Here is a 17,423-nt window from a genome sequence, read left to right as displayed (position 1 = left end):
CTACGAGGCATGTGCATGTGTTATTGTACCAACAGTAACATCCTCAAAAAGTCATTGAATAATAAATAATAAAAGAGAAAGTTATCCATATTCCAAGGAATCCCATACAAGCATGTGCATTGTTATTGTGTTTTCGAGATAGTTGGGCCTGCCATGACATATAGATTACCACCTTGTACTTTCTGTGTGGGCTGAGTTTCTCTGTAACCACGGGAGACAGGGTCCTACAACAAAATGCGTGTGGGTTCAACGTCGACGCCGGTGCCAAAGTCTAGCAGGCCATTCTGCGGTTTCTTATTTTTATTTTCAAAGATAATCATGGCAACTTCAATAAAAAAACATTGAGTGCTACGATATATTTTTTTTAACTTGTCCTACACAACGTTTTGTCTACAACTTGAAAGCTTTGTCTGGTTTTATTACAATGACGACTCATCGAAATGCAGCACTAGACCCGCGTCACTTCGTAATAATCAAACCGCTTCCGAATCTTAAACCGTCGGGAGAAATGCTCCAGGCCCGGAGCAGAACGGTGTGGTCCGCCTGTCAGCCGACCAGGGAGCAGGTGTTCTGGGATAACTATCACCGACGACAGTGGCAGCTGAGCCGGCAGGGCTATAGGGCAGCCCCCTGGAGACCCTATGAGGAGGTCGGACAACCGCTCTACCTTGAAACCAAGAGACTCATACTAGAATCACTGGGACAACCTGTGGAAGAGGTGATTGTTTCCCCTTGGCCTTGTATGTATCTGGAGATTGTGTCTAATTGAATAAGAATAATTTAGGCTACTGAGTAGTCCTAGTTGATTTATGTGACAGTTTATGGTAGGCCAGCCTAAATAGCTCACAAAGTATGCCTAAATATTTATTATCCTTCATAGGCCTACCATGTAGCCTACTGCCAGTTCCGTTACACTAGGCCATGACACTCCATCACAACATGAATTAGCATTTTTTACACTAAAATTAACAACAATGTTTTTTTGCCAGTATATCATAATAATGATGAGTGAAGATGAACGTTTTAGTTATTGGATAAGTAATGTATTATTATTTCATGTTCCTTCCTTCTCTCTCTCTCTCTCTCTCTCTCTTGCCCTCTCCTTTCATGTACCCTCTTTTCTACCATTGAACTCGGTTTCCCTGTATGCAAGTAATATTTTCTCTCTGGTGGGAGGTGGTGTGTGTGTGTGTGATGTGTGTGAGCACTCATTTCATGGCATCCTGTCCTATCTCCCCATTTATCAGTCCTGTTCCCTTGGACTGACCAGGCCGTTCAGCATCTCACACACGCACGCACGCGTGCGCACACACACACACACACACACACACCCTCAGGTCCGACACGTAACTCCATTTACTGTTAATGGACAGTGATCCTCTGCGCTAAACAGATCAGTGACACGGAGAGTGTGTCTGTCTGTCATCACAAATCAAATACTCCCTCAGCCCCAGCTCTCATGCCTCAAAATTACATAAAAAACCCTTCTCAATTCTGTCCCTAGCCTCCCAAAGCAAGAGGGTTCAGCTCAGTGAAAGATGCAGACACACATTGGCCAGTTTACTTTAACCAGCCTCTGTGGGATTCCAGTAGCTATGAGATGTTCCCCTTTAATGTTATCCCAGCTAGACCTTTTGTCTATAGAGTGAATATTCCATATCCTGTTTAGATAATGCACAGGCATGGAGGCCCATTGTTTGTCTTCCTCTATACACAGCCTCTCTACATAGTCCCTAATAAATGCATCTGAAGTAAGACATAAGAGGGCGGGCACCATTTATAAGGCGATTATACCTGTTTTTTAGGCTAGCAGCAGAGGCCATCACAGCAAATCAGCAGGCTTTAAGTAGCAGCAGCAGATACATGGGTATTGGCACCTAACACATCATGGGATAATGTGAAATGGGTGGTTTATTCCTGTGGACATTGCATTCATCATAGTTATCGGGGACGCTCAGTTGCTGAGGCAGCTAGGCAGCTTGCCTGGCGAGCAGAGCGGAGGGAGCAGGCAGAGTCCACATTAAAAGTGACAACATTCAAATGGAGAGGAGGCTTATATTCTTGAATGCTGGAACCTTGGTCCCCCCCCTCTCTCTCTTACTCTCTCGTTCTCTCTGTCTCTGTCTCTTTGGAGTCATCTCATTCAAGTGGTGTCAGAAGCAGTAGGAGACAACGATGATATAACGTTAATCTTACATGAGGAATTGCTATTTGTTCACTGAGTTGCATCCCTTGAATTGTGTTAGTGAAGTTGTGTGATCAATTGTTACAAAGGCTGTATTGAGCAGTCTTACTACACCTACCATAGGAGGCTGATGATGGGAGGACAGCTCATAATAATGTCCGGAACGGTGCGAATGGAATGTACCGTGTCCACTTTAATTTGAGGGTACATTTTTGTACATAGTCCCCCCATTTTAGGGGACTAAAACTATTCTAAACGGTTCACCCGATATGGATGAAAATACACAAAAATTAAAGCTGACAGTCTGCACTTTCAACTCATAGTTGTTGTATCATTTCAAATACAAAGTGCTGGAGTACAGAGCCAAAACAACAAAAAATGTGTCACTGTCCCAATAATTACTGTATTTGATACCATTCCACTCACTCCACTCTAGCCATCACCACAAGCCCATCGTCCCCAATTAAGGTTCCACCAACCTCCTGTGTCAACTACTGTGGGTGTCAGAAGTATTCACCCCCCTTGGACTGTTTTCACATTTTGTTGTGTTACAAAGTGGTATTGAAATGAATTTAATTGTTTTTGTCATTGATCTATACAAAATACTCTGTAATGTCAAAGTGGGAGAAACATGTATTTATTTATTATTCACCCCGCTGAGTCAATACATGTTAGAAACACCTTTGGCAGGGATTATAGCTGTGAGTCTTATTGGTTAAGTCTCTTAAGAGCTTTGCACACCTGGATTGTACAATATTTTCCCATTATTCTTTTCAAAATTCTTCAAGCTCTGTCAAGGTTTTGGGGATCATGGCTAGACAGCCATTTTCAAGTCTTGTTATAGATTTTCAAGTAGATTTAAGTCAAAGCTGTAACTTGGCCACTCAGGAACATTCACTGTTTTCTTGGTAAGCAACTCCAGTGTAGATTTGGCCTTGTGATATAGGTTATTGTCCTGCTGAAAGGTGAACTCCTTTACCCATGTCGGGTGTAAAGCAGACTGAAACAGGTTTTCCTCTAGGAGTTTTCCCGTGCTTAGCTCCATCCCGTTTCTTTTTATCCCGAAAAACTCCCCAGTCTTTGCCGATGTCAAGGATACCCATACCATGATGCAGCCACTACCATGCTTGGTAATAAGGAGGCAGTTACTCAGTGATGTGTTGTGTTGTGTAGGATTTACCCCAAACATAAGGCTTTGCATTTAGGCCAAAAAGTGTATTCCTTTGCCGTGCAGTATTACTTTAGTGCCTTGTTGCATACAAGATGCAAGTTTGGAATATTTGTATTCTTCTTTTTACTCTGTCATTTAGGTTATTATTGTGGAGTAACTACAATGTTGTTGGTCTATCCTCAGTTTTCTCCCTTCACAGCCATTTACATTTTTTTAAATTACCAATGGCATTGTGACATCCCTGAGCATTATTCTTTCTGTCCTGCAGCTCAGTTCAGAAGGACGACTGTATATTTGTTGTGTATGGGTGGTTTAATACATCATCCACAGCATAATTATTAACTTGACCATGCTTAAAGAGATATTCAATGTATGTTTTGTTATTGTTACCCATCTACCAATCACTGCCCTTTCACTGAGCTTTTGAAAAGCTCCCTGGTGTTTGTAGTTGATTCTGTGCTCATTCAAAAATCATTTCAAACCCTATTATTTCACACAAAGTGAGTCCATGTAATTTATTATGTGATTTTTAAAGCAACATTTTACTCCTGAACTAATTTAGGCTTCCCTAAACAAAAGGGGTGAATACTTGTTCAACAACTACATTTGAGTAAAAAAAAAAAGGTGTTAACATTTGTAGAATTTTCTTTTCACTTTGACATTATGGAGTATTTTATGTAGATCAATGACAAAAAATAACAACTAAATCCATTTCAATCCCACTTTGTCACACAACAAAAAAATGAAAAAATCCAGGGGGGGGGGGGGTGAATACTTAGGATACCCACTGTGTAATTGTAAGTCATCTCGGGGAAAAAATAAGCAAATATCTTTTGCTACAGTTCTCAGTTTTGATATGACCATTTTTTAAACTTAGATTGTGAGTATGCAAAACATTTTTTTATTTAGATTGTGAGTCAGTGTTGTATCGAGACCACATATTGAGTGTCTCGGTCTTGTCTCGGTGTTGGGTACATTTGTACTCGGTCTTGACTCGGTCTAGGACAGTGAGGACTCGTAATTTCTTCCAGAGACCAGCCGAGACCAGCGAAGTTAAAAACTCATAATTATCAGCTTCCATTCAGTCAACGTATAAAACCGCTTAGCCAGGCCAAATATAGACACTCCTTTCTTGAAACATTAATACAGTATCTTAACAGCCTTTATATCTATTAGACACGTTAGCGCAGTGGCGAACCTATAGGCCTTCAGTGTGTGACATGTTCTTGATTCTGAAAAGACAGCAACTGTAACACCAGCACACTCATGTAGGAGTGCACTTTTTGTAAAACACAAAGGGCCAGTGGTGTAGTTGAGGCTATATGCAGGTATAAGCCGTATACCCACCTTATTTTCAGTGGGTATTGCGTATACTCACTTCTTAATCCCAACTGATGCATATCAAATCAAATAAAAAATGTATTAGTCACATGCGCCGAATACAACAGGTGTAGTAGACCTTACAGTGAAATGCTTACTTACAAGCCCTTAACCGACCGTGAAGTTAAAAAAAATTGGATAAGAATAAGAGATAAAAGTAACAAGTAATTAAAGAGCAGCAGTAAAAAATGACAATATATACAGGGGGGTGCCGGTACAGAGTCAATGTGCGGGGGCACCGGTTAGTTGAGGTAGTATGTACATGTAGATAGAGTTAATTAAAGTGACTATGCATAGATGACAACAGAGAGTGGCAGTTGTGTGGAGAGGGGAGGGGGGGGGGGGCAATGTGAATAGTCTGGGTAGCCATTTGACTAGATGTTCAGGAGTCTTATGGCTTGGGGGTAGAAGCTGTTTAGAAGCCTCTTGGAACTAGACTTGGCACTCCGGTACCGCTTGCTGTGTGGTAACAGGGAGAACAGTCTATGACTAGGGTGGCTGGAGTCTTTGACAATTTTTAGGGCTTCCCTCTGACACCGCCTGGTATAGAGGTCCTGGATGGCAGGAAGCTTGGCCCCAGTGATGTACTGGGCCGTTCGCACTACCCTCTGTAGTGCCTTGCGGTCGGAGGCCGAGCAGTTGCCATTCCAGGCAGTGATATCAAAGTAATGTAGTGGAGGTATACAATTTATCAATTATGTAGTACAATAGAGAAATTATGCACAAAACAGCCTACACAATCACAAAGCATGTGCAATATATTCACATGCTCGCCACACACATAGCCTAGTTTCAGTGGAATTTAATCTGCAGGCAGCAGCTCTCGGCTGGTTTTGGCATGGAGCAGCTCACAGAAGAATGACATCGGTAGCCGGTAGGGTAGGAAAGACATTTCAATTTATGATATCTACCAGTAAATGCTAACTAAGGCAACAATGGGTATGCAAACCATGTATTGAAAAAGTTAAATCCTATTTGTGATGTACAAGTGTCATCATGCACTATTTGCATCAGGGGCGTAGACATGGATTGGCCTGGGAGGACAGAGGCCCACCCACTGGGGAACCGGGCCCCGACAGCCCCACCCAATTGGATTGATGTGGTTTATGCATTGTTGTGGGCTTACATTTAACATTTACATTTAAGTCATTTAGCAGACGCTCTTATCCAGAGCGACTTACAAATTGGTGCATTCACCTTATGATATCCAGTGGAACAACCACTTTACAATAGTGCATCTAACTCTTTTAAGGGGGGGGGGGGTTAGAAGGAGTACTTTATCCTATCCTAGGTATTCCTTAAAGAGGTGGGGTTTCAGGTGTCTCCGGAAGGTGGTGATTGACTCCGCTGACCTGGCGTCGTGAGGGAGTTTGTTCCACCATTGGGGTGCCAGAGCAGCGAACAGTTTTGACTGGGCTGAGCGGGAACTGTACTTCCTCAGAGGTAGGGAGGCGAGCAGGCCAGAGGTGGATGAACGCAGTGCCCTTGTTTGGGTGTAGGGCCTGATCAGAGCCTGAAGGTACGGAGGTGCCGTTCCCCTCACAGCTCCGTAGGCAAGCACCATGGTCTTGTAGCGGATGCGAGCTTCAACTGGAAGCCAGTGGAGAGAGCGGAGGAGCGGGGTGACGTGAGAGAACTTGGGAAGGTTGAACACCAGACGGGCTGCGGCGTTCTGGATGAGTTGTAGGGGTTTAATGGCACAGGCAGGGAGCCCAGCCAACAGCCAGTTGCAGTAATCCAGACGGGAGATGACAAGTGCCTGGATTAGGACCTGCGCCGCTTCCTGTGTGAGGCAGGGTCGTACTCTGCGAATGTTGTAGAGCAGAGGTGTCAAACTCAAATACCCAGTGGGACAAAATGTAAAACCTGAACAAAGTCGCGGGCCAACATTGAACAAATGAACCTTTTAATATGGACCCAAACAAGTTTTGCTTTAACATTGAATATGGAACAAGCATCGCTTATTACCATACAATATATAATTTAATAGTGGAGACATGCAAAATCGAATTTCAAATGAAAAAACACATCAATGGCATTCATTTATTAAATAAATAAAATTTTAAATAAAAATCGTATGCCTCTTTTCTATTTGCAGCCTTCTGATTTAAATACCAAAATAAACTTTTTCCACTGGCTAATAATTTTACAAATAAAATGATAATAAATCAATCAACCATTCAAGCCCATGCCTTGTAGCAAGAAAAAGTGCACAAAGAAAACGTTAATTATTGCACACTGATCTAATCAGGCGTTTCTGGGTCCTGTCCTGATTGGCGCGCGAAAACAACAGCAGAGCATTGCGCTGTATAATAACGGCGGGCCAGCTCTAGTAGTAATTTGGTATTGTCTCGCGGGCCAAATATAATTTGGCCCGCGGGCCAGAGTTTGACACCCATGTTGTAGAGCATGAACCTACAGGAACGGGTCACCGCCTTGATGTTAGTTGAGAACGACAGGGTGTTGTCCAGGATCACGCCAAGGTTCTTAGCACTCTGGGAGGAGGACACAATGGAGTTGTCAACCGTGATGGCGAGATCATGGAACGGGCAGTCCTTCCCCGGGAGGAAGAGCAGCTCCGTCTTGCCGAGGTTCAGCTTGAGGTGGTGATCCGTCATCCACACTGATATGTCTGCCAGACATGCAGAGATGCGATTCGCCACCTGGTTATCAGAAGGGGGAAAGGAGAAGATTAATTGTGTGTCGTCTGCATAGCAATGATAGGAGAGACCATGTGAGGATATGACAGAGCCAAGTGACTTGGTGTATAGCGAGAATAGGAGAGGGCCTAGAACAGAGCCCTGGGGGACACCAGTGGTGAGAGCACGTGGTGCGGAGACAGATTCTCGCCACGCCACCTGGTAGGAGCGACCTGTCAGGTAGGACGCAATCCAAGCGTGGGCCGCGCCGGAGATGCCCAACTCGGAGAGGGTAGAGACGAGGATCTGATGGTTCACAGTATCAAAGGCAGCCGATAGGTCTAGAAGGATGAGAGCAGAGGAGAGAGAGTTAGCTTTAGCAGTGCGGAGCGCCTCCGTGACACAGAGAAGAGCAGTCTCAGTTGAATGACTAGTCTTGAAACCTGACTGATTTGGATCAAGAAGGTCATTCTGAGAGAGATAGCAGGAGAGCTGGCCAAGGACGGCACGTTCAAGAGTTTTGGAGAGAAAAGAAAGAAGGGATACTGGTCTGTAGTTGTTGACATCGGAGGGATCGAGTGTAGGTGTTTTCAGAAGGGGTGCAACTCTCGCTCTCTTGAAGACGGAAGGGACGTAGCCAGCGGTCAAGGATGAGTTGATGAGCGAGGTGAGGTAAGGGAGAAGGTCTCCGGAAATGGTCTGGAGAAGAGAGGAGGGGATAGGGTCAAGCGGGCAGGTTGTTGGGCGGCCGGCCGTCACAAGACGCGAGATTTCATCTGGAGAGAGAGGGGAGAAAGAGGTCAAAGCACAGGGTAGGGCAGTGTGAGCAGAACCAGCGGTGTCGTTTGACTTAGCAAACGAGGATCGGATGTCGTCGACCTTCTTTTCAAAATGGTTGACGAAGTCATCCGCAGAGAGGGAGGAGGGGGGGGGAGGGGGAGGAGGATTCAGGAGGGAGGAGAAGGTGGCAAAGAGCTTCCTAGGGTTAGAGGCAGATGCTTGGAATTTAGAGTGGTAGAAAGTGGCTTTAGCAGCAGAGACAGAAAAGGAGAATGTAGAGAGGAGGGAGTGAAAGGATGCCAGGTCCGCAGGGAGGCGAGTTTTCCTCCATTTCCGCTCGGCTGCCCGGAGCCCTGTTCTGTGAGCTCGCAATGAGTCGTCGAGCCACGGAGCAGGAGGGGAGGACCGAGCCGGCCTGGAGGATAGGGGACATAGAGAGTCAAAGGATGCAGAAAGGGAGGAGAGGAGGGTTGAGGAGGCAGAATCAGGAGATAGGTTGGAGAAGGTTTGAGCAGAGGGAAGAGATGATAGGATGGAAGAGGAGAGAGTAGCGGGGGAGAGAGAGCGAAGGTTGGGACGGCGCGATACCATCCGAGTAGGGGCAGTGTGGGAAGTGTTGGATGAGAGCGAGAGGGAAAAGGATACAAGGTAGTGGTCGGAGACTTGGAGGGGAGTTGCAATGAGATTAGTGGAAGAACAGCATCTAGTAAAGATGAGGTCAAGCGTATTGCCTGCCTTGTGAGTAGGGGGGGAAGGTGAGAGGGTGAGGTCAAAAGAGGAGAGGAGTGGAAAGAAGGAGGCAGAGAGGAATGAGTCAAAGGTAGACGTGGGGAGGTTAAAGTCACCCAGAACTGTGAGAGGTGAGCCATCCTCAGGAAAGGAACTTATCAAGGCGTCAAGCTCATTGATGAACTCTCCAAGGGAACCTGGAGGGCGATAAATGATAAGGATGTTAAGCTTGAAAGGGCTGGTAACTGTGACAGCATGGAATTCAAAGGAGGCGATAGACAGATGGGTCAGGGGAGAAAGAGAGAATGTCCATTTGGGAGAGATGAGGATCCCAGTGCCACCACCCCGCTGACCAGAAGCTCTCGGGGTGTGCGAGAACACGTGGGCAGACGAGGAGAGAGCAGTAGGAGTAGCAGTGTTATCTGTGGTAATCCATGTTTCCGTCAGTGCCAAGAAGTCGAGGGACTGGAGGGAAGCATAGGCTGAGATGAACTCTGCCTTGTTGGCCGCAGATCGGCAGTTCCAGAGGCTGCCGGAGACCTGGAACTCCACGTGGGTCGTGCGCGCTGGGACCACCAGGTTAGAGTGGCAGCGGCCACGCGGTGTGAAGCGTTTGTATGGTCTGTGCAGAGAGGAGAGAAGAGGGATAGACAGACACATAGTTGACAGGCTACAGAAGAGGCTACGCTAGTGCAAAGGAGATTGGAATGACAAGTGGACTACACGTCTCGATTGTTCAGCAAGTTAAGCTTACGTTGCAAAAAATCTTATTGACTAAAATGATACAGTACTGCTGGCTGGTGAAGTAGGCTAGCTAGCAGTGGCTGCGTTGTTGACTTTGTTTGAAAGTGTAGCTGGCTAGGTAACCTCGATAACTGGCTAGGTAACCTCGATAACCTCGATAATTACTCTAAACTACACAATTATCTTGGATACAAAGACAGCAAAGACAACTATGTAGCTAGCTAACACTACACTAATCAAGTCGTTCCGTTGTAATGTAATAGTTTCTACAGTGCTGCTATTCGGTAGGAGTTGGCTAGCTGGCTAGCTAGCAGTGTTGACTACGTTAGAAGGACGAAAATAGCTGGCTAGCTAACCTCGATAATTACTCTAAACTACACAATTATCTTTGATACAAAGACGGCTATGTAGCTAGCTAAGAAAAAAATGCTAAGATCAAACAAATCAAACTGTTGTACTGTAATGAAATGAAATGAAATGTAATACTACCTGTGGAGCGAAGCGAAATGCGACTACTCGCTCCAACCCGGAAGTAGACCATCACATTTAAAAAATATATAAAAAATGTTTTAAATCTGATTTTGATCTATTCCATACCTTCGCTGGGTGGGCGTTTGGGAACTTTTTGGCAAAATTTGAATATACCCACTTCTCCAGGCACCACTACACCACTGCATAGAGCCGATGGAAAGACAGCAGTCACAGACGGCATGATGTTAAAGGATAAGCAGTCCATAAACTCAAACATAATAATCCAGTAGGTCCCAGTCATAAGAATCCAAAAACACAACCATTAAGCATTTCCCAATCGAAATGTACAACTATTACTTCCCATTGCAAAAAACATTTCATGTTTAGCACACAAAGTAACCTGTGACCTAAAGTTTAAAGTGGACAGCGTTTTAACTATTTTGCAGAAACAAACAGACAATGATAATATCATAAAAAAATATAAAATTCCCAGTTTATGCTACAAAACCAACTTTATAAGAGGTTTTAAAAATAGACTCAATGTTCCATGACATACAGTAAGGCATTGTTGGCAGAATAGATGGATGCAGTTCAATGCATGATTAATATAATTCACCACTACATTTCTTGGTAGTTCAAAAAATATTGCTATCAGGTTGTAAATCACAGCTGGCCTGATACATTGTTTACTGCCTCCATTCAGATGCACTGTTTCAGTTTCAATGACTGAATATTCTGGACAAAAACTGACAAATGTAACTAAAGCTGGGAATGTCAATACAATCAAACTAGCAAGGGCAATGATCACAAGTCAGTCATAACGTGGCTAATAGGCTAGCATATCTACCCGCTGAATATGACCGGTGTCACTTAACATAGACAAAAAAAGTAATAGTTAGTCAAGAATGCTCTAGATAACATGCAAACAGCCTAAACAGCTCTGCTAACATGCAAACAGCCTAAACAGCTCTGCTAACATGCAAACAGCCTAAACAGCTCTGCTACGGCGAGTAAAATTGTCAGAGTGAGGTGTTCTCTCATTTGTGTCTGGAAGTAGCTAGCTAGCAAGCTAGCCAACTTTAGCCAGTTAGCTTGCGTGCTTGGTTAGGACAAGCATGCATTGGCAGGCAAGCTGCAGAAGGACGAGGAGGCTACATTTCCCCATCATTAATCAGTGCAATTTTGACGGCCAGCTAGCTTAAAACGTTTGAGAGTTTATCTAATGTTCCTTCGTTTGATTTTTAGCTCATCTTGGTCTGGCTAGCATTAGTTGTTTATCTTGTTGTTGTTTATAACAGTGTTGTGCATAACTAGCCTACCTTTTCATGGTAGTTTGATCAATAGAACTGTAAAGTTCCCAAATGTAGGTGTTAACATATTTGCAGAAATCCATTCATGTATATTTTGTGGCTTTTGACAAATGCATTCTAATGATCTAAAGTCACGCTGTTGCAACTTCCTGTAAACACACAGTCCAGTTAAAAGTTAATGTGACAAATGGCTTGTTTGTAGTAAAGGCCTACTGTAGCTCTGATTGGCTATACCGCATCAGACTGTGTAGACTCCGGGATAAGACAGATGTTTTTATTCGGTTTTATTTACAGCAGTGTCTATTAATTGTCCAAATGCATGGGTGCTTTCCCACTCTATATTGCTATAGAATTTTCACAAATGCCTTAGTATACGTAATTCCCAAATATTCTGTGGTCACTAAGTGGTCACTTGTCAGAAAATGTTTATTCTGGGATTATATTCTTCCTGGGATTGTATATGAACACATTTTAATAAGATTTCATGTTGCTAAAATGCTGTCAGTTCCACTTTAAATACAACAATGTTTCACACACATAAGTTATTTTCAAAGAGACAACAGCAAGCACACTGCAATAAAAACACAGTTCCACTCACCAGATGATGATCAATTAAAACTGAACTTCTTGTTGAAAGTTATTCTTGAAAAGGGAGAAGCTAACAAATTAGCAACTTCATCCTCTGCTGCAGCCACTGCAAACTAGTCGACAAGAAAAGCTAGCTAGCTAGACCGTGGGAAAAATACTGCTCGCTATTGCGCAGTTACCTGTTGGCCTTCAAGAAGGGAGAAGTTTCCATTAGTTTTCTAAAAATGGTGCCACCCATTAAGTCAAAATGTGATTGGCTGATTCACTCCAAAATCTGCCCTAATACAGTTAAATGGCAGATGCCTTTATCTAGCTTCTAACGGCTGATTTAGCTAGCTAGATGTATCTCCCCAGAGACCAGCAAAGAAAAGTCCTGATTGGATATTTTCTTCTCTTCAGTGTTAACCCTTTCCTTTCCCCAAAAAAAGAGATTAAATCAGAACATAATTGAAAATAATAATAGAATTATCATTATTATTATATTATTATAATCATTATTTTATAAATCCTTAGCCCTTCTTATGAAGGCATAGAAGGCCCATTGTTCCCCACTGTGTTTGGGTTAGTAATAATTTGTAGAGTGATTTTCCCTCAGCATGCATTTTTTTAATATTTAGAATTTCTTAAAGAATCCATATGTTGTTCTGAAATATGAACACAGAAATACTGGACATTTTGAAATCTAATTATGGTGTTGATTTGACAAAATTACAATCATGGTCTTGAATTGGACACAACTTGTCCCTCTCCCGGTCTCGGCCTTGACTCGGTCTTAGCCCCACACCCTCCGGTCTTAGTCTTGACTCAAACTCGATTTGCTCCAGTCTTGGACGTGAATTGGTCTCGCTTTAGGTGGTCTCGAGCACAATACTGTTGTGAGTATACAAAACATTAAGGTCACCTGCTCTTTCATTGACATAGACTGACCAGGTGAATTCAGGTGAAGCTATGATCCCTTACTGATGTCACTTGTTAAATCAACTTCAATCAGTGTGCGCGTGCATGTGTGTGTGTAAGGGGCAGCACAAGGGCAAGCCAGAGTCAGATCCGGGAGGGAGTGGTCTGCGACATGCCTCACTGTGATGAATGAACGACCTGTCAACTCCCCAGTCTCACACCCTGCCTCTCTACTCTCTCAGAAATTAGCAGCAACAGGCTAGAGTTTGAATTAGCCAAAGGGCTTTAGGGTCTATCTGTATCTGTGGAAGTCATGCCTTATGATTTACTGAGAGTTAGGAGTATGATGATTTGAACCATCCTCTGGCACCTTTGGGGCAGTTTAGGAGGCGTCATCGACACCTACGTATGCTATGCATTGTCCTGCTACTGTATGTGAATGTTGTGATTAACAGAACACATCAGCCCATCCCTCTCTTACAGTCGTTTCCTCTTGTTTATTTTATTACAGGCTTCAAAGGCTGATCCCATACCAGAAGAGGATGTGCCTGTTAGCACCACCCCATCAGATTCCCCAGGAGCAAACAAGGTGTGTGTGTGTGTGTGTGTGTGTGTGTGTGTGTGTGTGTGTGTGTGTGTGTGTGTGTGTGTGTGTGTGTGTGTGTGTGTGTGTGTGTGTGCGTGTGCGTGGTAAGGAAACAGGGTGTGCCTATTCTCAGTTTTAGTTTTTATACCCTGTTATCTTGTATGTACACTTACAGTTGCCTTTACTGCATCATTTGCTATGAGTAGGCTATAGAGCCTTTATATGACATGCTGCTCGATTATGCAGAGGGATTAATTGTATGATTATCTGTCATTTCCATGAGCGATGTAGCATTAGCACGTTAGCAGCACAATATTTTCTCCTGGCCCGCTGCCTGGCTCTTAGCCATCAGAGGTCAGATGAGGACACACACACTAGTCGACTCCGCTGAGGCTTTTTATGCAAAGAAGGGTTGTTCAGAGCTACAGGGTTAAAAACTGTCTGCTTGTCCTTTTGTTTGTTGTTGATGTTGTTGTTTGCTGTTGTTGTTTTCTAGAGCTTGCCATTTCGTTGCCCCCAGGCAGGGAAGAGAGAGGATGCAGTATCTCTTAGGAAGCATCTGGGACATACCAGGTGAGGCTGGTGTGTGTGTGTGTGTGTGTGTGTGTGTGTGTGTGTGTGTGTGTGTGTGTGTGTGTGTGTGTGTGTGTGTGTGTGTGTGTGTGTGTGTGTGTGTGTGTGTGTGTGTGTGCACGCGTGCATACATTTTTTTACCAGAGACTATCCATTCCAAGAATGGCGTAGCAGTCGGATGTGTCTTTGTCCTGTCTTGTCCCGTGTAAATAGTATTCGTATTTTTCGTATACATTTCGTATTTATTTTAATTTCACTTTCCATCTAGGAACTGAATATACATTCCTACATTCCGCCTCACCCAATGTGGTACGGACCTGCTATTTTTTATATACTTTTGAACCGTAACCCCAATCAGAAGCTAGCCAGATAACTAGCTACTAGCTAGTAGTCAGTTAGCCACTGCTGCGGTCTTCGCCCTTAACTCGGACACAGCCAGCTTCAATACCGGGCCGATACCTGCCAGTCTGCAAGCGCGATATCAACCCAGAGCATATAGGACTGCTTTTTCTCTACCACATCACCGGATTCCTGACGTAAGCTCTGGACAATTACACCGTATTATCACAGCTAGCTAGCTGCAACCGAGTGGCTACTACTGGCTAACACCTCTGTCCCGAAGCAAGCACCAGTTAGCCTTGAGCTAGCCTCGAGCTAGGCCCATCTGCCGGCTAGCTGCAGCGCGATATCAACCCAGAGCATATAGGACTGCTTTTTCTCTACCACATCACCGGATTCCTGACGCAAGCTCTGGACAATTACACCGTATCATCACAGCTAGCTAGCTGCAACCGAGTGGCTACTACTGGCTAACACCTCTGTCCCGAAGCAAGCACCAGTTAGCCTTGAGCTAGCCTCGAGCTAGGCCCATCTGCCGCTGCCACTGCCACGAAGCTAGCACCAGTTAGCAAACACTATTCTACAATTCACAACCTCTCTTTCGCCATCGCCATCTGGCTTGGATTCTCTGTCGACACAACCACGTCTGAGCAGACCCCCTCCGTCTGAGCAGACCACCCCCCGGGCTACTAACTTTACACGCCGCGTGCTAGCTTAGTGGAGGCCTCCTCTGCTCCATCTACGGCTGCCCCCTGGACACTATGATCACTTGGCTACATAGCTGATGCATGCTTGACTGTCCATTAATTCACGGTACTCCATTCTGTTTATTTGTGTCTTATCTGTCGGCTCTGTGCTTTAACTCAGGATCTGTGTGTAGTTAATCCGACCCTCTCTGCCTAGTCATCGCCATTTTTTACCTGTTGTTGCTGTGTCAGACTAGCACCCTGTTATTGCTGCTGTTATCTTACCTGTTGTTTTAGCTAGCTCTCCCAATCAAGACCTGCAATCACTTTATGCCTTATTGTATGTCTCTCTCAAATATCAATATGCCTTGCATACTGTTGTTCAGGCTAGTTTTCATTGTCATTGTTTTGGTTTGCAATGGACCCTGTAGTTCCACTCTCCGTACCTCTGATACCCCCTTTGTCCCACCCCCCACACATGCGGTGACCTCACCCATTGAGACCAGCATGTCCAGAGATACAACCTCTCTTATCATCACCCAGTGCCTGGGCTTGCCTCCGCTGTACCCGCGCCCCTCCATACCCCTGTCTGCTCATTATGCCCAGAATCTATTCTACCACGCCCATAAATCTGCTCCTTTTATTCTTTGTCCCCAACGCTCTAGGCGACCAGTTTTGATAGCCTTTAGCCGCACCCTCATCCTACTACTCCTCTGTTCCTCGGGTGATGTGGAGGTAAACCCAGGCCCTGCATGTCCCCAGTCACCCTCATTTGTTGACTTCTGCGATCGAAAAAGCCTTGGCCTCATGCATGTCAACATCAGAAGCCTCCTCCCTAAGTTTGCCTTACTCACCGCTTTAGCACACTCTGCCAATCCTGATGTCCTTGCCGTGTCCGAATCCTGGCTTAGGAAGGCCACCAAAAATTCTGAGATTTCCATACCCAACTATAACACTTTCCGTCAAGATAGAACTGCCAAAGGGGGAGGAGTTGCAATCTACTGCAGAGATAGCCTGCAAAGTTCTGTCATACTTTCCAGGTCTATGCCCAAACAGTTCGAACTTCTAATTTTAAAAATTAATCTCTCCAGAAATAAGTCTCTCACTGTTGCCGCCTGCTACCGACCCCCCTCAGCTCCCAGCTGTGCCCTGGACACCATCTGTGAATTGATCGCTCCCCATCTAGCTTCAGAGTTTGTTCTGTTAGGTGACCTAAACTGGGATATGCTTAACACCCCGGCAGTCCTACAATCCAAGCTTGATGCCCTCAATCTCACACAAATCATCAAGGAACCCACCAGGTACAACCCTAAATCCGTAAACATGGGCACCCTAATAGACATTATCCTGACCAACCTGCCCTCCAAATACACCTCTGCTGTCTTCAATCAAGATCTCAGCGATCACTGCCTCATTGCCTGTATCCGCCACGGGTCTGCGGTCAAACGACCACCCCTCATCACTGTCAAACGCTCCCTAAAACACTTCTGCGAGCAGGCCTTTCTAATCGACCTGGCCCGGGTACCCTGGAAGGATATTGACCTCATCCCGTCAGTTGAGGATGCCTGGTCATTCTTTAAATGTTACTTCCTCACCATATTAGACAAGCATGCTCCGTTCAAAAAATGCAGAACCAAGAACAGATATAGCCCTTGGTTCACTCCAGACCTGACTGCCCTCGACCAGCACAAAAACATCCTGTGGCGAACTGCAATAGCATCGAAGAGCCCCCGCGATATGCAACTGTTCAGGGAAGTCAGGAACCAATACACGCAGTCAGTCAGGAAAGCAAAGGCCAGCTTTTTCAAGCAGAAATTCGCATCCTGTAGCTCTAACTCCAAAAAGTTCTGGGATACTGTAAAGTCCATGGAGAACAAGAGCACCTCCTCCCAGCTGCCCACTGCACTGAGGCTAGGTAACACGGTCACCACCGATAAATCCGTGATAATCGAAGACTTCAACAAGCATTTCTCAATGGCTGGCCATGCCTTCTTCCTGGCGACTCCAACCTTGGCAAACAGCCCCGCCCCCCCCCGCTGCTACTCGCCCAAGCCTCCCCAGCTTCTCCTTTACCCAAATCCAGATAGCAGATGTTCTGAAAGAGCTGGAAAACCTGGACCCATACAAATCAGCTGGGCTTGACAATCTGGACCCCCTATTTCTGAAACTGTCCGCCGCCATTGTCGCACCCCCTATTACCAGCCTGTTCAACCTCTCCTTCGTATCATCTGAGATCCCCAAGGATTGGAAAGCTGCCGCGGTCATCCCCCTCTTCAAAGGGGGAGACACCCTGGACCCAAACTGTTACAGACCTATATCCATCCTGCCCTGCCTATCTAAGGTCT

At 45.0% G+C, this 17,423-nt stretch overlaps 1 protein-coding gene across 1 annotated transcript in view; it reads left to right on the top strand.

The window, feature by feature from the left end:
- The first annotated feature begins 135 nt into the window (after window positions 1-135).
- Window positions 136-17,423, top strand: part of LOC139576380 (coiled-coil domain-containing protein 60-like) — a 64,345-nt gene continuing 47,057 nt past the window's right edge. Inside the window, exons 1-3 of the mRNA XM_071402464.1 lie at window positions 136-718; window positions 13,406-13,483; window positions 13,977-14,053. Of these exons, the coding sequence (XP_071258565.1) occupies window positions 425-718; window positions 13,406-13,483; window positions 13,977-14,053 (449 nt within the window). The 5' untranslated portion in view covers window positions 136-424. The remainder of the gene's footprint in view (window positions 719-13,405; window positions 13,484-13,976; window positions 14,054-17,423) is intronic.

The sequence above is a fragment of the Salvelinus alpinus genome, chromosome 5, assembly GCF_045679555.1.
Source record: "Salvelinus alpinus chromosome 5, SLU_Salpinus.1, whole genome shotgun sequence".
NCBI classification, from domain to species: domain Eukaryota; kingdom Metazoa; phylum Chordata; class Actinopteri; order Salmoniformes; family Salmonidae; genus Salvelinus; species Salvelinus alpinus.
The sequence above is the reverse complement of the archived record's forward strand: the minus strand, read 5'-3'. Positions and strand labels throughout refer to the sequence as shown.